This window comes from Squalius cephalus (assembly GCF_949319135.1).
Source record: "Squalius cephalus genome assembly, chromosome: 13".
Taxonomy (NCBI): Eukaryota; Metazoa; Chordata; class Actinopteri; order Cypriniformes; family Leuciscidae; genus Squalius; species Squalius cephalus.
The window spans coordinates 22,126,262-22,148,599 of record NC_137134.1 but is presented as its reverse complement, the minus strand read 5'-3'; the positions used below and the strand labels follow the sequence as shown (position 1 = coordinate 22,148,599).

The 22,338-nt window shown below is 36.0% G+C and overlaps 1 protein-coding gene across 1 annotated transcript in view; it reads right to left on the bottom strand.

Moving 5' to 3' along the window:
• lrp1ba (low density lipoprotein receptor-related protein 1Ba) overlaps positions 1-22,338 on the bottom strand; it is a 228,690-nt gene that overhangs the window by 111,072 nt on the left and 95,280 nt on the right. Inside the window, exons 19-30 of the mRNA XM_079889543.1 lie at positions 22,049-22,129; positions 20,947-21,111; positions 20,649-20,831; positions 17,622-17,822; positions 11,276-11,521; positions 8,964-9,161; positions 7,516-7,720; positions 7,029-7,193; positions 5,127-5,371; positions 1,638-1,769; positions 838-1,065; positions 260-434 (exon numbers count right to left, since the gene is read on the bottom strand). Of these exons, the coding sequence (XP_079745669.1) occupies positions 260-434; positions 838-1,065; positions 1,638-1,769; positions 5,127-5,371; positions 7,029-7,193; positions 7,516-7,720; positions 8,964-9,161; positions 11,276-11,521; positions 17,622-17,822; positions 20,649-20,831; positions 20,947-21,111; positions 22,049-22,129 (2,224 nt within the window). The remainder of the gene's footprint in view (positions 1-259; positions 435-837; positions 1,066-1,637; positions 1,770-5,126; positions 5,372-7,028; positions 7,194-7,515; positions 7,721-8,963; positions 9,162-11,275; positions 11,522-17,621; positions 17,823-20,648; positions 20,832-20,946; positions 21,112-22,048; positions 22,130-22,338) is intronic.

Below are 22,338 nucleotides of genomic sequence, written 5' to 3'. Positions count from 1 at the left end.
TGTCAGTCTTAATCAACTCCAAGAAAATGACTAATAACTTTAGTTAATTGTGCACACTGAATATAAACAGAGACCTGTTCAGTAATTAGCTTTCTAACTGATGTATCTTACATGCAATTTTCAAGGTAACGAAAGGTGACATTTCGACAGAAGTATGCAATTACTTTTTAATAAAAATAGGATAGCGATCTCTAGCAACACACCGGCCCATAACTTCACCATTACTCATATGGTTCATTGTTAGCATGGTTTTTGTTACCCTTTAGACGGATGCAGGACGAGACACTTGGGCTTGTCCATGCCGTGAACGACGGTGGTTTTAAGAGATCCGTCAAGACGGGCGACATTAATGTGGGTCTCGTCGTTGTCTGAGCTCATCCAGTACATGTTTCTGGACAGCCAATCAATAGCCAGGCCACGGACATTGGATAGGTCTGTAAATAAAAATATTATCAATAAATAACGTAAATTTCTTCTAACATTAAACAGTATAACAGTCAAAAATATATTAATTAAATTGTGTTTATTTTAATTGATTTAATCAATTTAATTATTAATTTAAATGTAATAATTTAATAAAGGAATAATAATAACATAATTATTTCATATGTTATACAACATACTTGTACTTTTGGTACTTCTATATAAAAAAACTATATATATATATATATATATATATATAAACAAACACACACAAGGGTGCTCGATTATGGCAAAAATCATATTCGCGATTATTTTTATTATTAAAAGACATTTGACTTTATTAATAAAAGAAGGAAAATTAAAAGTAGTTTGAACTGTGTGAAAATGTAACTGGCAAAATGGACTGCAACGTACCTCCAGACAGGATTATTTCCAGTTTGGTTCCATTAACGAAAGCTCGTTTTATAGTTCGGGTCTTCACGTCGGCCCAGTAAATCCTCTCGTCTATGGCGTCGTAATCCATCGCCGTGACATCATCAATATCGGGTACGGTGAGGGCCATGATGACGTTGAGGTACGGGTTGTCTATGTTCACTCCTCGAATCTCAGATCTCCGAGCGTATAACAGAAATTTCTTCACAACTGTTCAGGTACATAAATATATAATTCAATTCAAATTGATTCTCAATTGAATTTAGTTTCTCTGTCTCTAGTATCTCCGGGAGTGAAAATATGACCTAAATCAGTTAAGGGGACAAATATAATAAGGGGAATTGAGTGTCCTTACAAAGGCAGCGCTATAAAGACATAAAGCTCAAAGGACTGATACTGTAAATTCTCCTTTCTTGACCTCAAGAGAGATCTCTGGGGCAGCCATTAAAGAGAGATCTCCATTTCAGTCTGTAATGAGTTTAGGTAGGTCACGTAAGTCTCCTGATACACGCTATAATTATTCCAATATCAGACATTCTGCTTTATATCAAGTCCATTCAATTGGATCGCACATTTTGATGAAGAAACCTATGCATTTATATATACAATGTATTCATGTGAAAAAGTGGGATGAAGAAAAAAAATCAGTGCTGTACATTAGACCTTGGCATGTTAAAAGACATGCAAGACCAGTAAATCTTCAAATTCCAGAGTTTGGGTGTGTGGGCCAAACGTGTCTTGTAAAAGGAAGATCTACAGTCTAGAGGACCGCTATAGCTCACCTTGGCAGGTTCGGTTGTTGGCCGACAGTTTCATGAGATGTGGACAGGAGCAAGACGCAGAACCATTATAATTTATAAGACAGAGGTGAGAACATTGGCCCCTTCCATTGTTACCATCACATGGATTAGGAGCTGAAAAGATGGGAGAAGAGATGGGGGAAAAAAAAAACATTAATAAAAGAATATTAGGGTACACATGCATCTGCATATGTTATGTTCATTCTGCTGGCTAATGATTGATCTGTGAGTCTTTTAGGATTTCTTTAGCTAGTTATTATGCAATGCGGCTTGCATCTATCCACGTAGACCTAAAAACCAAATGCACTCTGCTTAACAAGTGTAATATGTGGATGCTGTGCTGAGTAATTAGGCCCCTTATTCCCTACCCAACAATCCCAGGGTTTCTTCTTGCTCAGAGCAAGGTTGTTACTCCACAACTCTAAATGGGACCTTAAAACACATACGTAATAAAAAAAAAAAAAGAGCATAAACAAGTCCATAAAAAACAGTTGCTTCAGGCCTAATGAATACAGTAATCTCTATGCCACTCTCTCTAAGCTATTCTGACACATGAAAACCGATAGAGATGCGGGCCAACCTTTTCAAACGCAGACGGGTAATGAATATGGACATAGAACAGACATCCTGCGCTATAAACAAAATCCCAAAACAGAGTAGGGCCTAAAGCAGGTGCTAAGCCACAGTGCTAAAACAGAGAGCAGAAACAAAAAAAGGAAGAAAAACTATTAGAAATGGTTCAGTCTAAAGATTATTAATTTTATTAAATATATTAATTCATTATTTTGTCGAACTGACTATTAACTTGCATAATTAGTTAAAAAAAAATATATATAAAATAAAATTACATAATGTTTGTGAACCTTAAGAGATTGGCATGGAGTACTTTCCATAAGATCATCTCTCAATGCAAATCAAACCAGCTTTTAGGCTAACTGAAATAAAACCATGCCAATCTCTAGGTATGGTGAATGCTATGTGATGATGTGGGGCTATTTTAATTCCAAAGGCCAAGGGAACTTTATCAGGATGCATAGTATCCTAAAAATTAATAAAAAAAAAATACTTAAAAATAAAAATCTGCCTGCCTCTATGGGAATTTAACATAGGGGTGTACACACTTATGCACCATGTATTTTAAGGAAGAACATTTATTTATTTACGATACATTATTCATTCACAAAGAAAATTGGTGTCCTAAAAGGTTGGATTTTTCCTAATTTTTTAAATTAAGGCATTAAGTTCAATTTCCAAAATATGATTTTTTATTCCTCTTTTTAGTCAACTTTAGCATGGGTGTATTAACTTATGCATTGCACTGTATATATATATATATATATATATATATATATATATATATATATATATATATATATATGTAAACATAAACTAAACAATGTACTAGCCAATGGCGATTCTATTGCCAAGGTATGCGTAGAGAGTTGAATAATAATAATAATAATAATAATAATACATAATAATACCTTTCAGTGCTTCAAATGTCAAAAACATTTATGTGCTTCAAATGTCAATAACATTTTAAAAAAATAAATAAATATGAAACAAGCTTTAAAACAACAACAACAAATTAAACAAAAGCAACAAAGGCAAAAAATTATTTTTTTAAAACAGCACTATGAACAAACTCACAAAACAACGCAGGTGGTAAGCCACAGGACAAACAGCAAATGAACAAAAACAAAGAAAGTGAGAAAAAACATGTTTCAGTCTAAAAAGCTCAGGAACACACTGTTGGCTTAAAAACACACATTTCTAAACTAGCCTATAAGAGGTACATTTCAAAACAACCTGGCTCAAAGCTAGAGATGACAAGTCTAAATATATTGTTCTAAAAATGATTCACTCAAGAACATTCACTTTCATCATCATTTTCAAGGATTCTATGCAGTCGAAGGCTCTTTCACTACTTCAAATCGACTCCAAGTTTGATCAGAACATAAAAAAACAGACCCACAATCACACAAAAAAACCTTTACACATCTGTGCGGCGTATCCCTCCACCCAAACTCTAGGTTTATAGCTGCCAATCACAATCTGGAATGCTGTGTGAACATTTCCGCCAGCCCATTATGAGTGTTTATCTGGAGTCATGAGTTAACAAAGAGCCTCTTAGCGCCATTAAGGGTGTAATTTTGCTTTGGTGGATGATGCCAAGCTCGATGTGTTGACAGAAGGCTGATTCTTCAACATCTGGCAGATGTACACCCAAGGGAAAAGATGCTGGACAGCCATCAAGGGCTGATTCAATTGTGTTTTATTTATGGGGTGTTTTTTTGGCACTTCTTTTGTACTTTATTGCCCAAACGGTGAACAAATTCTATTAGGCCAATTAAAAGTAGGTTACAGAAGGAGGGACAGATTTCAAGCACATTTTCAGTGTTGACTGAACTGATGCATGCTACAAGAAATTACCCAGAGGTCATTAGGGGTGTACCAGTAAGGAACCACCCAGTACGCACTACAAATCAGTTAAAACACCCAAGCAACTCTTATAGCAACCATCAGAACACATTAGTGACTGATAGCATCATGGTGTTGAATTATTGCTTGGATATGCAGTCACAGTAAAATGTAAACAAACAAACAAATAAATAAACAAATACAATTATTCCATGTTATTGCAGCATCTAATAGGAATAGAGAATCAAAAAACAACAAAAGAAATAAGGAAAAGATAAAAAAAAAATGGAAAAGAAACCAAACAAAACAAAAACAAAAAGCACCAATACACATATTTTGAAATAAATTCAATGTTTTTGCAGCATTTTATAGGAATAGAAAAAAAAATCCATTTTATATTTTCTAAATAAATAAATACGAAACAAAATAAAATAAAAAAACAAGATTAAATTAACCAAAACAAAACAACAACAACAAAAAACACACCAATAGACAGATATTTCTCCAAGTTATATTTCTACTTTTTTTTGTTGTTGTTCTAATAGTTCTAAAGTGCATTTAGAAAGTCATAACAGAAAGTGTTTTTTTAATTAATAAACAAACAAATAGTATCTTTCTACTATAAACCTTGCAGTAGAAAAAGTTTTTTTTATGTTTTTGCAGCATCTTAAAGGAATAGAGAACTAAATAAAATAAAATAAACAACAAAATAAAATCTTTGAAAAGCGCATTTACTTTTTAGAAGGAAAGTCGGAACAGAAATGTGACCTTGTAGTGTTTGACTGTCTGTTTCCTATTTCAGAAAAGATAGGGATTCTTGATGGGAATCAAGGGAGTTCTTGACGAGACAGCTTTGCAGCCAATTAGTCCCTAAAATCTTCTATTGCGAAATGGGAATGTGCCAAAACTGGGTCTTTGAACGCTGTTAATCCAACATGACAACTTTGCTCAATCTAGAGATTTCTCTCATTATGTTCTTTGGATCCTTCAAATCGTCATCTGTTCAAAGTCCCTCTAGACAGTTTTGAAAGACAGAAGATGGTTTCTTACTTTGTGGCTGCCTGCTGGGATGGTATATCTCCAGGTCAAAGGGTTGGGCGCTGGTTTTTTGGATCACGGTCACATTGGCTCCGGTCCATTTGTTGGCTTTGGTCAATGTGTTGGTCCTCCAGTCGGTCCAATAGACGTCCCCTCCAAAGAGAGACACGGCGAAGGGGTGAGAGAGGAGCTCGTGTCCTCGAAGAATTTCAATCACCCCTGTGCCATCATATAGAGCGGAGTATATCGCGTCAGATCTGAGGAGAGACAAATAATCATAGTAACCATCATCATCATAGTATTTTAAAGTCAACATGAAATCAAAACAGGCCTTATTTACTTTCTTAACACACGCTTCCACACACACTGTCAAACTGAATCAAATCGAAGATTGTAAATCTTTGAATTACATCACTTTGAATTGCATTAATTCAATAAATTAAATTGAGCCGAGCACAGAGGTAAATGATATTCATTACATTTGATTCGATTCAATTCAGGTTGATTTGATTCGAGTCATGTCAAGTCAATACAAGTAAAAACAAATCAACTTGAACTTAACTGAATCAAATCAAACTTCATAAATCTAGTTTAATTCTGAATTACAGCAATTCAGTTAACTTAACTGATTATAGCCAAATCAACCTGAAACGAACTGAACTTAAAAAATCTTGTTCAACTCTACATTACATCAGTTAATTGAACTGAACTAATTTGATTTAATCTGAATTCAAATTGATTCAACCTAAACCGAATTGTTTAATTCTTAATCACGTCAATTAGAATCAAAACGACTTGAACTGAGTTAAATCAAATTCAACTTTCAACTCTGAATGACATAATTTTATTTACCTGACAGTCAAATCAACCTGAAATGAACAATCAAATCTAAATTCTGAACCAAATCTAAATCTGAATCAAACTAAACCTTGTTTCACTCTAAATTTCAGTATGTCGATTCAATTGAATTAAACCTCTTCAAATAAAATCAAACCAAATCAACCTTAACTAAACTAATTGTTTTAACTCTATATTATGTCAATTCAATTAACGGGATTCAAAAATCTAAATCTATAGCATCATGCTATAAATAATTTTATTCACTTTGAAACCTATTTGAAATTAGTTACATTAGGTTACAAAAGTAAAATGGGTTGTGGACACCACAATGTGAAATACGGAAGGATTAAAAAAACATTTATTTTTCTATTAAATAAAACAACAAAACATAGGATATATTCTACATGTTTACAACAAGGAGTTTACTGCAAATAACAGAAGTATAAAGTCTAAACAGTCACAATAGTATATAAGAGTCCACTGAAGCCTTGTCGAAAGAGACGGCTGAAAGAAAAAGAAAGAAACTCTGTTGACAGACTGTGAGAAAAAAAGGAATGTGTGATCTGAATGTAGCAGAGACAAAAATGAGGCAATCGAAAGCAGAGAATTGATCAGATTCTTCATTAAATCCAAGAATCTCATTATCTGAATATTAATTTGCGCTGCATTTTGAGCCACCGGGCACACGAGGAATTGAACAAGCGCTGAGAGAAATGTAAGATGAGAGTTTATGAATGTGTCAAGACAGCAAAATTGCCCTGCTTCTGCTTTGTAAGATTCAAAAAAAATACTTGATGGGCAAAATTATAATCTATAGTAATAGTATTTCTCCGTCAACCTGTAATTTTTTCGCCAGCTGAGGTGGATCTCGATTTAAAACGGGTAAAAAAACACATTAATCATTCAACAAAAACCTGCCACTTGAATTTGTTACCAATGACTGAATCCGAGCTTGTTCCCAATTACCTCCCAAATCCACCCTGTACGTCACAGCCAAAACATTCCCTATGCGGTCTTGCCTTGGGAAAACCTCACAAAATAACCCAACAGAAGAGTGTGGGTATCCTTTCTTACCGTGCGTCCGTCCATACTATCCTGCTCTCCATGTGATCCAAGGTGAGTCCGTTGGGCCAGGCGCCGGTATCCATTTCCTTGAAAACCACATGTCGCCGTTTCCCGCTCATGGAAGCACCTTCGATGCGAGGAAACGTGGCATCCCAATCGGTCCAGAACAGGGCACTGTTGACGACAAAACTCAAGTGTTTAAACGACTTTCAAACGAGGGCTACTTGCAAACCACATCCTCATTAAAAGCATCAGCATTAGTGCAATTACAAAACAGGTAAGAATGTGTAATGGCCCAATTTCATGGTAATATCCCTTCTGGAAATCATTTGAAAAGCTCTTTTATGGGTGATTAGACTGGTTCATTACATTTCACAAACCACCGCAAGGAGCTATCAATCACTGAAGTTCTTCATTAGACCTATGAAGTAATTGGAAAACTGGTGCCGCTTGCTATTGTTTCCACTCAAAGTTGAGGCCATATTGGGGAACGCACCCTTGGCCGGGGTCCACAGCGATCGCCCGAGGGTGTTCCATTCCCCCGGCGATCAGGGTGGTCCGTAATTCGCCGTTCAGCTTGGACACCTCAATCTGGTCCAAGTTACTGTCGATCCAGTAGAGATTTCCCGCTACCCAATCAACAGCAAGGCCCTCTGGAGTGGCTAGACCATGTTGGACCACCACCTCGATCGCAGAAACACCTGCCAAAAAAAATAATCGGGTAATTTGCTGTGGGGAAAAACAACAGTCTACGGTTGCTAGCTTGTCGGTCAAGTTCACGATTACTCGGATTTGGTGTTTGGTGAGTGTTCATTTTGGAGCCTATGAAGTGTATGAAAAAAAACTTTCACAAAGCCCTCAAGAAAAAGTGATTCCCACTTTCTTTCACTCTCTCTCAGTGCCTACTCATCAGTTCCTTTGTGACACGAGTGAAAATTACTTCTCACACATTTTGGGGCTTTTGATGCTGAAATTTTAACACAGTTGGTAGAATGACTTTGCTTTTTAAGTGTAAAACAGAGCTAAAAAAAGAGCTCTCAATATGCTTAACAATAAGGATAAGAAACATGAAACACTAGAATTTTCTTCACATAAATAGAGCATTTTCATTTGATTTACTCTTTATTTTGTATCACCTGTTCTAGAACAACTCAATACTGATAACAACAAATATAAAATATAAAGAAATAGCATAAAATATAATAATAATAATAATAATAACTGAATAATTGAATTCAATAATAAATAAAAAAATATAAAAAATAAAATAAAATGTCCATTGTGTTGCTAACACCTTCAGAGATTAATAATTAATTTCACTCATTAAATTAGATAATATTAAAGTCAGGTCCTCTTCCCATAATTCACCTACTGTAAGTTTAACATCATATTTTCACAGGTTTTGTGATTTTAAGTAGTTTTAAGCTTATATTTTTTGTTGCAACCATGATGTCAACTTACATCATACATACTGTAAAAATTGTATAGGATTTTGATTCAATTTCCCTAACGTTAAGTAGGTCATATATGTAACTCTAAAAAACAGGGGGGTGACTACTGCAATAATTTTGTCAACACTTTCAGCTGTCAACTGCACTTTGAAACCATCCTGAATGTATCCTGTAGTGAACACTAGATTTGTCAGTATTTATAAACAATTTTTGACACACTATTTATGTATCTGGCTGTTTTGGAGTGACAGGCAAGGAAAACACACATTTTGTGAGAAAATGGAAGAAAGCAGGAGGTTGCACTTGAACGTAGGTGAATATCATCCAAATTAATTCCTTGACAAAAACTCTTTTCAGTTTTGCATTTTTCTGTCCCAGTACTCAAGAATCAGTGCATGATATACTGTAAGTTCCATTACATTATATCATAGCCTGTATGGTATCATATTAGCAGTATCATAAACAATGTAAAAAAAACCAAAAAATGCCATACCGCCACCCTCTGACAGCTTCCCACGGTAAATTTTGTCCTCTACGACATCGGTCCAATACAGCAGGCTCTGGCTGAAATGGAAATCCAAAGCGATGGTGTTCCTGAGCCCGGGGACTAACAGGCTGTAGTCGCCCTTTTGCAGGTTGATGCGGCGAATTTCGTGTCGGATGGAAAAAATGATGAACGCTTCAAAAGGATCTACAAAAGCAACAGAAAACAGACGGTAAATAACAAGAACGCATGCAGCCTTAAGTTAAGTTAAGCAACATGTCCTGTATAGGACTGTGAAAGTTAAGCAAACATGTCCTGTAAAGGACAGTGAAAATGTACAGTATGTAATTTTTTTCGCAGCTAGGGGTCGCTAACCTCTTACAATAACAAAGGCGTAGTTTGATGACGCAATATTTGCTAAGAATTATGGATCTTGTCGTCAACGTCAAGCCGACCGATCTAATAATGTTTATGGATGAGTAAATCCATCGATGTTTTTATCATGACTGTGATATGAAGCAGGTCGGGATTGCTAAGAGACAGCTCTCAGCTCCACACGTGACGCGAGTCCCACGGATATAAAAGAAATATGGACATTTCATTCTACCGAAATACACGCGAGTGCAGAATTACAACTCACAGGTCAGTTTATTAGACAAATTAAACTTGTGAGGTAACGCAGCGCTGTTTTACCTGGTCTAACATTACACTATCACACTAAACTGCATTTGAATGTGTTGAAATTAATGTGTTAGTTTGTCTGTATGAGACTAGCAGTAAGCTAGATCAACATTAGAATAACATACAGATCATATTCTAACATTTTATCATTGTTGAACTATATAACATTGATTAGTTTTATGTAAATGTGCTCACCTGTTTAATAAAGTACATGTAGAAGCGGTCGAAGTCTCGGACGTGGAGCTCTCGTTTATATACTGTCTATGGGAGCTCTCGGCATCTCGAAAACACCACGCTGATATTGATTCTCGTTTTAGTTCTCCTTTTTTATCCAAAGTCTGCTTGCCATGGTCCATAATGTTTGAACGAAACAACAACAACAACGTGCAAATAGACATTGCGAACTACATTGTCCACGTAGGTCGCTTTGGTTACTATCAGAGGGCTCTGGTTTATAGCTCTGGTTGCAATGGCAGTACGAGCGGAAACCAGGGACAACGCGGATATGACGCCATTGACTGTGACAAAACGGAAATAAAGAAACGTGCCGTGTCTTCGAATTAAATTAAAATTTCTCCTGGTTTGAAAGTTGTTGGAAACAGTCGGGATAATGTAAGTACACAAAAAAAAAATATATATATAACATAGATATAGTGATTTTTGCTATTTTTAAAGCAAAAAACTTACATATTGTGCCTTTAATGTTGACTAGTTGGTCCTATAAAATCGCTGTGTGTAGTTTAAGATTTTTTAAACAAATTGCTACAGATATAACTCATTTGTAGGCTAATAAATGTAAATGTAAAATCGGCAAAAAGCAAGATATTATCTGTTGATTGAACAAAAAACTGTCTAAAGTAAAGAAGCATTTTAACATTGATCAATGCTGTGATGCTAAAATAGAAAAGTAGTTTAAGTATCTTATAAGTAAGTAAAAATAAAAAGATTTGATGAAAACTATGCCTTGAAAGGGTCAACAAAATTGACCAAAAAGGCAAGAAACTGGTAAAGCAATGTTATTGATGGAAAAAAAGATAAATTAAATGAAATTATAATAAGAACAATATATATTTTTAATAATGTTAGTACATTCCATGCTATGAATAAAGCAAAAACTCATGCCAACTTCTCTGAGACTGGAGATGAAACCTGACAGCATTTTGACAGCTCTGAAAATTGAGCTGTGTTTTCGAGTAAAAGCTTGTTTTCCTTTTTATTAAAATGTGTTACTTAGTGCTCTTTGCGCATATGTTCCTCCACTCTCATAAAGTGCGCCAGAGTCGGAGCTCTCTAATCTTTCCCAACACAAACAGTTGCTTTGGCTCTTTTGTAAAGACAAACCGCTAAAATGAAATGCATATATATTACAGATGCATTTTACACTTTAAACTAAATGCACATCCTCTCTCTCGGACTGAAAATATGAACAAATTTGCTCTGAGTCACTGATTCATTTACTTGTCATTTCCCAGGCGTTTATCCGTGTAATTTACAGTCCAGAAATTGCAGGGTCATTCAGTTCCCCTGAGGTTAATTGCCTTGCAGTCTGGACTCTAATCTGGTTTTAACCCTATTTGGGATTGAAGTTTGTGTGCAATAAATTCAGAACGTTAATCGTTAGCAAATGTCCCACGGTTTACCTGTACTGTGGCAGCTGTCTCCATCAAGTCCAAGACTCCAGCCAGGATAGCAGGAGCATTTCACAGTATTCTTGTTCTGTTCACACACTTGGCTGCAGCGTAGATGCTTGGTGCAGAAATCCAGAACCTCGCAGGTCCGGCCATCCGAGCCCAGCTGGAACCCGGCCGGACAGGAACACACCACCCCTTTACCCGGCGCCACCAAGCACTCGTGACTGCAGCCACCCTTCCGAACTGAACACTCGTCTAAGTTGGAGAAAGACAGCGAGGGAGGAGGGTTAGTGTCATTGTTGTCACTTCAGAAGAAAATAGCAGGGTCCGAACAGTGAGACGACGGCAAGAACTGATGGAATTCCTCAGTAGACATACGGTTGAACAGCAGGGAGTCGTAGACGCTTGAAGGAGCCGAAGGAAATAGACGGAGAATGAACAAACAAAAAAGGGTTTGGTGCTCTCCGTTGGTCCTTCGGGCTACATGCTTCTTGATCAGCAAGAGCAACTGAAAGCAAGTGGACTGTCTCTATTACCGCTTCATAGTTCCATATGTCTCATAAATTCAGGCACTAGAGGAAGGCTGTTTACAGTCTCAGAAAAAATGGTGTACCCTTTAGGGTTTCAAAGGCTTGTCACTGGGGCAGTAACCTTTGTACATTATTTATCCCAATAAGGCCCATTGTAGTACCTTAAGGTACACAATAATGCTCTAAGGTACTAATATGCACCTTTTAAAGGTAGATGAGGGTATTTCAAGGGTTAAGGGTACTTCCCAAGTTATAAAAATACAATAGCTTGTCACTGTGGCATACCCTCTGTACCTTATTTATCCCTAAAAGGTTCATAGTAGTACATAATGGTACATACTACTCGGTACTAATATGCAGTGGCGTAACTTTGTTTTATAAAGTGGGTGGGACAGGTGTGTGTGTGTGTGTTGTTGGGGGGGGGGGGGGGTCTAACGGCGTAACTTTTGTATAGTTTTTTTTTTTTTTTCTCATCAAAACTGAAAATGTTCATCAGTGGTTGTATCAAGCAGGGACACGTTTGTGTGCAGTTTGTTTTGAGATAGAGAGTCTCCGCAACGGCATTAAGTGATAGATTGAAGCGTACGTCCAAGTTAAGAACACTGTATCCACGCCACAAGATAGCAGCGACAGAGCACTCAGCTTAACTTCAAAAACAACACATTTCAGTGCTAGATCGCCTCTTATTTAAAAAAAACAAAATTAATGATCTGCTAGTTAACTGGAGATGATTTCTTTATTTGTATTAGGTACATCCGTGCCGCGATATGTTTCAAAAAGTGCTATGCTAATACGTAGATAAGTACGTTTTAAGGTACAGAGGGGTACTGCCGTTGTGACAAGCTGTTGAACCCATTTTAAAGGTACAATTTTCTTTCTGAGAGTGCATCTAAACAATGAGACAAAACTATGGCTAAAATGTTTTGCTGTGTATGTTCTTTCAGTATATCTATTATTTTTAGTTTTTCTTACAATGAACGCTCAGAGGCACAGAACTCCAAACATTTGTTCCACCCTTAGCATCACTTTATTGTGATTTATGGCCGAAGGCTGTAGGTTTGGACAATGCAATTTGGCGGTGTGTCATCGAAGTGGCCCCATGGTGAGATGCTAAATGGAAAACCGTTGTTGAGTATTAGCTGAAGTTTTCATCTAGCAGTATATGTTAGCCTCTTGGGTGATGAGCTCAATAATGCTATTTCTAACAGTGATGATAAAGTGAATACTTTCAAATGGCTTTTTTTTAATCCACTTGTGTATGACATTAATTCACTTGGAAGGAAAAATAGTGTTGTTTTTTTAAAACGGACAGTAAATTATTGAGGGATAGAAAGGTTATCACAATAAAAAAAAAAGCTTTTAATCTGTTTGCTTTAGAAGGTCTGTGACTATTTACAGGCATTAAACATCTGTAACAGTAAATATCTGTAAACGTCTATATTAAAATACTTTCTCTTATCCCAATTTAAAATGCAAAAACTACTGTATAAGAAATACATTCATAGTTACAAAAAAGGCCACAGAGGGATTCAAGGTAACACCACCTTGAACAGCAAGTGGTTTCAAGGTTTAAATGAAGCGCCTAGAGGATAATGCATCCATAAACCTCAAGGCAGTCATATTGGTGGAGTTGCGGAGTGAATAAAAATGTGCTAGACAGACACTCAAATGGAAAACAACAAAGCACAGGCAGGAGAGATGAGAGGGACAGAAATGGATCATTGATGAGGGAAAAAACGGCAAATGGAAGAACATTCAATCAGGTTACGGTACAATCTTGTACTAGCGATACTGAGGAGTCGTGGGGTCTGAGAGAAGTAACTAATACAGTAGAGAAAATTAAAAAAGTTCCAACAGGGCGATAATGGATCTTCCTGGACCGAGAGTCATGCTCATGCTCAAAATAAATTACAAAAACTCCTTGACTTTGTGAAAAGGTCTGACTTCATCATCTTGGTTTTGTCATGTTGAATGTCTTTATTTAAAGTTTTAAATCCATAAACTAAATCTGAGAGGATGGATGGATGGAATATCTTATTTTAAAGTATTTGTGTCTTATTTTCCAGTTAAAATAGATCTAGTACGATTTGTACCAATGCCAGATTTTGGGCATGTTTAGGCCAAAAGTGTCCAACTGTGTGTCAAATATCATCAGGTTGCATTTAAACGAACTGTAGTTCACAATCATAGTGTCTAGAAGACAGAAGATGTTTGGAGGTCCCAAAGCAAAGAGGGCTTCGGGGCACAGGCCAGCAGGTCCATTCACACATCTTCTGTAGCCTTGAAAAAAGCAGCCGCAGGGTAAAAGCTTAAAAAAGCCTAGTGAGATCAGGAAAGATCTGTTGGGTTCAACTCAGAGATGTACAGAGTAGAAAAATAGCCGGTTTCTCCATGAAGAGTCTCATGTTAATGTTGAGTTGGATCAGCTGGAGTTTTTTATATATATATATATACTATTTTTCAGTAAAAGTAAATGACCAGCTACGCAATGACAATCTGGTTGGAGCATTTGAGTTGCATACTAACAATGAAAAAAAATTGGTGGCCTATTTCTCGCCAAGATTCACTCAACAAAAGTGGGAATGTGATATGGAGGCTCATTCATCGTGATTAGTTCTATTATGTGTAGGCTAGATCTGTTTTGAACAATATTTATAGAACTCTGGAATTTTTTGAAATGTTTCTAGACCATTGGGTTTTGACAATTTCGTATTTATCTTATGGCTTGACCAGGGTGAGTGCATTTATCTCTGCCAGTGGCTAGCAGAGAATGTGTGTTCAGCCCAGCTTATATTTTATATTTTAGCAGGATATTGAAAGTGTGCTTAAAGTTAATGGGGGTTTGATTGGCCCTTTTTAAAATTAATAGAGGCATTAGACTGAAATACAATATTAAATGCTTTTTTCAGGCCTGCTGAACCTGTGCTTGCTGGGATTCAGGCTACGGTTTAAGGCTTTTTAATTTAGCGGCAACATTAATGACACTGTTGCTTTATTCAAAGGCCAGTGGGATAGAAAGATGCAATCAAAATAATTCAATACATTATATATAATTTAAGAAAAATTGCAGAATCATTTTAGAAAAAAATATATGAGTTTATTATTCTTAGCTTAATGGCACTGTTTTTCTCTCATTTTAATAAAATATTCAACCGAATTTAATTATTTATTTATTTATTTTTTAAGAAGGTTACAAGTGGTAAGCAATTGCTTTTTAATTTAAATCTATTTAGGAATGCAAGAAGGAAAAGAAGCAAAACTGCACAAGATGTTAGAACTTATTTTAAGAAAATGGTAAGTATTTACAATAAAGTTTAATTAGTTAACTATAGTTAACATGAACTAAGAATAAAAATACTTCTGCAGCATTTATTAATCTTAGTTAATGTTAGTTTCAACATTTACGAATACATTATTAAAATACATGAACAAAAAATAAACAGCTGCATTTTATTAACTTTAACATAGATGTATTGCTCATTGTTATTTCATTTTAGTTGATACGTTAAATAATGTTAACTTATGAGACCTTATTGTAAAGTGTGTTTTTTTAATAAAGTTTATTATTCTTAGCTTAAAAGCAAACTGTTTTCTCTCATTTTAATAATATATTAACATAATTGAATGAAGTTTATGCTTTAAACAAAAATGATTTTTTTTTACAAATGTGTTACGAAATTTATCTGTGGTAAAGAATTATTATTACATTTTATTTAAGAATTTTTACTGTACATATTTATTAATGTGTATATAATCATTTATAATAATTTAATCATTTTTAAAAATCGGATCCGTTTGTTCAGATAGTGTTCTCAAAATCCAGCATATCTACATTTGTTGCCATAGTGATGACTTCCGCCAAGAGACATACAAAAGAAGCTGTCATTGTAGAAAGAGAAAATTTGGCACATGCTGTGTTAAAAAATTGCTCACTCATTTGCCCATTCTCTATTCTTTACAAAGAGAACGGCACATATGAGCACAAAAGAGTGAATTCAGCTGAGGATGATTTTTGTTAGTATACAACATTATAGCTTTAACTTTAACAACTTTCAACTGAAATCTGATCTGACTCTTCAAACTGAGACTTTGCACTAAAATCTGATTTTAAACCACATATTGATTCGGTTTAGGTGAGGTTTGCTAAAATCAGATTCTATGTGGTTAAGTGCTACAAACAATTAAACCGTTTTGAGTCGGATACGCCTAAAAGTCGAATTTTCTGAACAAAACCTAATTATTTCGGTTGAAAGGAGGAAATAAATTCAGTCCAATATCTTCTCTGGCCTCTCAGGATGATATTTCAGCTAAATGTCATGTGCGGGGAGTATGAGATATATATTGAATTTGTTGCGCTCATGTCATTCCTCATACTTGATTCATACTTTGCAAAAAAAATAAGGTGATTCACATGCTGGATGGTGGATAATATATGTATTTTAGATTCCTCAGTCATTACTGAGGAACATACAGAGTCTGTTTCTCTTCTCTCACATGTCCTCAGAGGCCAGTTTGCAGTGTGCACTCCAGCATTAATCAGTCTCTGTGTGTGTGTGTGTGTGTGTGTGTGTGTGTGTGTGTGTGTGTGCGCGCGCGTGTGTGTGTGTGTGTGTGTGGAGGAGCAGATAGATGTAATTGGCCCTAAGCTATATTCCAGCACTACCTCATCTCACCTGAGGGAAGAGATCTCTCTCTGAAGCTTTCCTAAATGAACCATAATACACTCTCACTAAAATCCACCAATCCCCCAAGAGCCACACACACCGGGCTCACGTCCACACACACATATGGTACACTTGTCACAAAAAAGGAACAAATCCATTTACAGCACATCAAACAATGACAGAGGCAAGATTTAAAAAAAAAAAAAAGTATTCAGGAGTCTATAAGTAAAATATTCATTGAGGTGTTTATAAAGTGTAAATTTGTTTTTTGGAAGAAATAAGCTGAAATTAAATGGAAATGAATCACCTTCCATGGAGAAAAAATAAAAAGTTTGAGTATTTTTGCCCCGTTTTCCAGTAAAAATATCTAAACATCTATCAAAACGAGAGAGAAGGAAAAGTATGCAACATAAGAAACTGTATAATAATAATAATAATAATAAAATGCATTACTACATAATTAATTACATAATAATATATAGTATTATCTTGCATAGTAACAGAATGCATAGAATATATTTTAGCATTCCCTTAAAACGATAATATTTATTGAGGGTTGTTTAAAACGAGACAAAAATTGCATATTGCAGTTTAGAAAAATAAACATCTTATTTATATTAAACAACATAAACAACAGTATTTATATTCATTGCAACAAGACTTATCATAAAGCAAATGCATTTTTATGTTTAATGTATGTTTAGATGTTTATGGAAGCAAAATTATGAATTTTAATTTCACATTTGTGACTTTCTTTCCTGAAAATTGTACTTTATATCACATGATATTATATTTCACAACTGCAACTATTTCTTATTTTAAATGATTTTAAATCACATCAAAATCAAAACAAATCAAAATCAACTTAAATTTCACAATTGCGAATTTTTACTTTATATAAATTAAATTTATCACAAAATACTTTTTTTTTTTTTTTAAATGAAATCAATCTTAATTAAAATCTTTTTTTTCTTTTTTTTTTTTTTTCAAAAACAAACAAAAGAAATTTACAAAAGAAAATCACTGGTTTAAAACAATGCTGTTCAATCCCTAATCATGTCTAAACCTAACCTCAAAATCTGATTGGTTGATAGCAGAGTTGTTCCGAGTGTCAGAGGCCAGTCATTTTAAAAAAAAATAACCCATAATCCCATGACTCACCACAGTAGGGTCCCTCGTCGGAGTGATCCGCACAGTCTCTCCAACCGTTACAGATTCGCTCGGGCGGGAGGCACACTGACGTGTCATTGCCACAGGGAAACTTCGGTGGCTTACAGACGGACACTTCACAGCCCTCCTCGTCCGATTGGTCCTCGCAGTCGATGTCTCCGTCGCACACCCAGTCCTTACTAACGCATTTCCCTACGGTGCAGAGAAAACAAATGCGTTACAAAGCAGAATTTTTTAGAACATCATTAACTGTGCAGTTGCTCTACAAAGCTATCTGCTTTCTGCACACTTTTTCTTTAACCAAAACACTTTTTCTCTAGCATATCAAGCATATAATTTCCCATAGGGCTACACACAGTTTCTGAGTGCTTTTTGGACCTTGCTGTTTGCCATATCATTAGCGATAATGAGGTACATAATCATTGTTTTATTTATTTATTATTTATTTATTTATGTTGAAAAAGAAAACCAAGGATTATTTATGACAGAAAAAGTGCTTTCAGTCAAGTGCTTTCTGGGAGTGTGAGGGAAAAAAAATGAAATCAAAGAGTTACTTTTAGTGAAAGTGTTTGGGAAACTGACAGTTTAAAAGTTTAAGAAATCAAACTTGAAATTAAATGGTACACAATTCACTGTTCACACTAGAATGACAGTTTCGTAGCTACTATTTTTATATAGGCTATTTAAATACCCTTTTCTCCCAATTTAATGTGAGAAATGAATTTTCATACAGAATCCTTATCAGTTCTTCTTAATGGTGTACTGAGTAACCTAAGGTGTTTCGATTTACTTTTTGAGCATGTGAGACAAGTCATTAGCGATTCCCTCATTATCTTTCCAGACAAGTTCTTTAAGAAGGTGAAACAGGGTGATGAGTACATAAATTACTTTTCTGTATCCTCCCAGACCAAATAGTGTGTTCACATTCATTAGACCTTCACCAAGCCTTCGCTTAATCAGATTGTAATTCCCTTTACTTTAGGTTTAACAAAAACTTTGTTTGGCCAAGTCTCTGTTTCACCTGAATTTCTCTTCTAACCAGGCTAGATATGATTAAAAACTAACATTAAAATCTCCTCCATGTCTATGAGAGGTCCAAGCCACTAAAACATTTTCACAGTTGTTCTAGCTTCTAGCTGTTCAGTTTGTCATCCTACAACATGGGAATGAATTAGCATTTTCGCTAGCTTTCATCAGGAATTTCTAATGTTTTTTTTAGAACACTGGCTTCAGATTTAAGAGTAAAATGAGGTTCGTGACTCCAGCATAAATTCCACAGCATAAATTACACACAGACACCTCAAATGTGAAACCGTTATGTGCTTTAAGATGCTAATGTAAACATGCTAACAAGTTACTACAGAGTGCACTTTGTGAGAGCAGGCAACACAATGAATAAGGAGCCGTTCACGCAGGATGTTTTCTATAGGCCAGTGCACTCGAAAAAATGGCTCTTTGGTTGAACATGATTTAATCATGGACAGTGGTTCCACGTGATTGATTTAAGTTATTTGGGCACGATTGATTGAAGTTATTTGGACACGACTGAATCAAGTTATTTGGACACGATTTAATCAAGTTATTTGGACAAGACTGAATCAAGGTATTTGGACGAGTCTAACTTTAATTGAGTTAACTCACTTCGCTTAAGTTCATCCAACATGAAGTATTTGAGTTGAGATAACATGGTTCCATTATGTGGAACCACTGTCCATGATTGAATCATGTTAAGCCAAAGAGTTTTTTTTTTTTGTCTATTTAATAGACACACAGAGTTAGGTTGATAACATACAATCAACCTAAATATAGCTTTTCTTTTAATACATATGATGTTAGATGTTGGCAGTCTAAAGATGGTTCTGATTGCATAACTAGCACACCCATTGGAGTTGCTTTTAAAGCAACTTGAACTCTTGTTAGCAGGTCCTCCACCGAAGCACATGCTCAACACTTTACCACAATGGTAACTCGCCCATAAACACCTACATATCTTTTAAAATACCAACATAATAGAACATTAAACATTAACATTAAGTTTCCCTTTTTTCTCATCTTGCTTTTTTTTTATTCTTTTTTTTTTTTATAAAAGAACACTGGTACAAAGCAATTACGACAGACCAGGAGGGTATTCTATCATTATAGGCTTATTTTTAATGACATGGACATAAAACAAACACTTTCTGTCTTCAGCTGTTCTAGTCTGTCTACTCTAGACCAGTCAAGGTGGTGTTTAGCTGGGTGACTAGCTGGTCACCCATACTGAAAAGCGTCTAACACCTCCCTAAAACCAGATTGGATTGAGAGACCAGCTAAGACCAGAAAACCAGTTTAGGCTGTACTGAGACGTTCTTCAGCAGGTTTTAGTGGCTACAATAACACAATGTCTTTTAATTATCTGCATTTGGGTGTTAGCAAATATTTATATATGCTAGATAATTAAACTGCATATTATGTTATAAATTCAATTACACATTTTATTGATTGACAGCCCTAAATTATATTGTCACAAATTAAAGTAGGTCCTCATTTTTTTTCCTCAAAGTTTATCCAATAAATCCTCCAGCTTTTTTTAAGTGGCAAACGCTCCACATTCCAACCTCTAACTTTAAAGTTCAGCATCACAGATCAATTCACAGACACATTTACCAACAAACACAAATACAATTCGACCTGAACCCAACTCTCAAGGGTAATAAAATATTCCTGGTCTGCCTCAATCAGAACAAAATGATGCATCTTAAACATTATTAATTCAGTCTAGAGTGAGGCAAAGCGATAATCAATGGCTTTTTGGAAGTGACTTTCCACACACAGTCCCATTTTCAGCAGAATAACGGTAATGCAATATAATTTGAATGAGTGCTGATTCATCATGACACCCTAGGCCACAATCAACCGATTAATGATCATATTTACGACCCTCTTCACCCAGAGATGACGTTATTGAGAATTTTCCAAAGGGTGAAACCTGATTATGTAATGTGATAATGTGATTATGTAATAGATGTTGCTTTCTACCTGAGACCTTGCAGGTGAACTTTGCCTTAGGGTCGCACATTCTCTTGGCTCCTTCACAGGTGATTTCATCGCTACCGTCCTCGCAGTCTTTGTCTCCGTCACAACGCCATATTTCAGGAACACAGGTGCCATCGCCACGGCAATGAAACTCTTTCTCACTGCAGTCGTTAATGGCGGAGAGCGCTGAAGGGGGAAAGAGTCTTATTGATGGAACTCATTTTAGTAACAAATGTTCACATTTTGATACTGTTTTAGTTCAGTGTTACTGTGTATTTGTGCTTTGTATGATCGCAGGCACCTGTCCTGGAGCAGGTGGCATTCTCGTCGCTGAGGTCACCACAGTCATTGTCCCCATCACACATCCAGTGCTCAGGGATGCACTTCCCACTGGAGCACTGAAACTGAGCCACCGAACAGGCGTGAACACAGCCCACCTCATCACTGCCATCCCCGCAGTCATCCTCTAGAGAGACAAGGAGAGGAAGAGAGTGAGAAAGGAAGGAAGGAATATAGAGAAGGAAGAAAGGATTGATATAGGGAAGGAAGGAATGGAGGAAGGATGAAAATAAGGAAGGAAGGAAGGAAGGAAGGAAGGAAGGAAGGAAGGAAGGAAGGAAGGAAGGAAGGAAGGAAGGAAGGAAGGAAGGAAGGAAGGAAGAGAAATCAAGACATGAAGAATAGATGGATGGAAGAGAGAAATCAAGAAAGGAAGGAAGGAAGAGAAATCAAGACATGAAGAATAGATGGATGGAAGAGAGAAATCAAGAAAGGAAGAAAGGAAGGAAAAAAGCATTAATGATAGAAGAAAGGAATTAAGAAAGCAATAAAGGAAAAAAGAAAGAAGAACAGATGAATAAATGGACGAAAGGAAGGAATGAAGGAAGAACAAACATGGAAAGAAGCAATGACAAAAGTAAGGAAGGATGCAAGGAAGGCAGGAATTAAAGAATATTAGATGGAAAGATAGATGAAGGAAATAAGGAAGGACAAAAGGATGGATGGATGGATGGATGGAAGGATGGATGGATGGATGGATGGATGGATGGAAAGAAGCATTGACAAATGTAAGGAAGGATGCAAAGAAGGCAGGTATTAAGGAAGATTAGACGGAAAGATAGATGAAGGAAATAAGGAAGGAAGCAAGGAAGCACAAAAGGATGGATGGATGGATGGATGGATGGATGGATGGATGGATGGATTGATGGATGGAGAAGAAAATGAAGTAATGGGAAGATATACAGAGGGAAGGTATCAAGGAAAGATAAGAAATGTACAAATGGAAGAATGGAAAGAAGGAAAGGAAAAAACAGTAGTGAATAGGGAAGTGAGAGAGTGATATAAAATGATTGTACGAGTCCTCTCTGCAAAGTTCATTCAGATCTCCACAAGATTCAGCTCACCAGAATCACAATGCCATTTCACACTGATGCATTTCCCATTAATACAGCCGAACTGGGTCAGCGGTTCACAAGTCGGGAAATCTGAAGAGAACACAATAAGAAGAACAAAATCAAAACGATGAACAGCAAGAGACTAACAACTTTTCACCGCCAAGAATGGCAGAGAACAAACGCAGTTTGTTTCTGCTGAACTTTGCACCTCCCGTCTTATATCTCAGGAGACAGAAGTGCTAACGCGCGTTTCTAAATAAACCAACAGTGGCGTCGCACCAACTTTCAAAATTAAACAC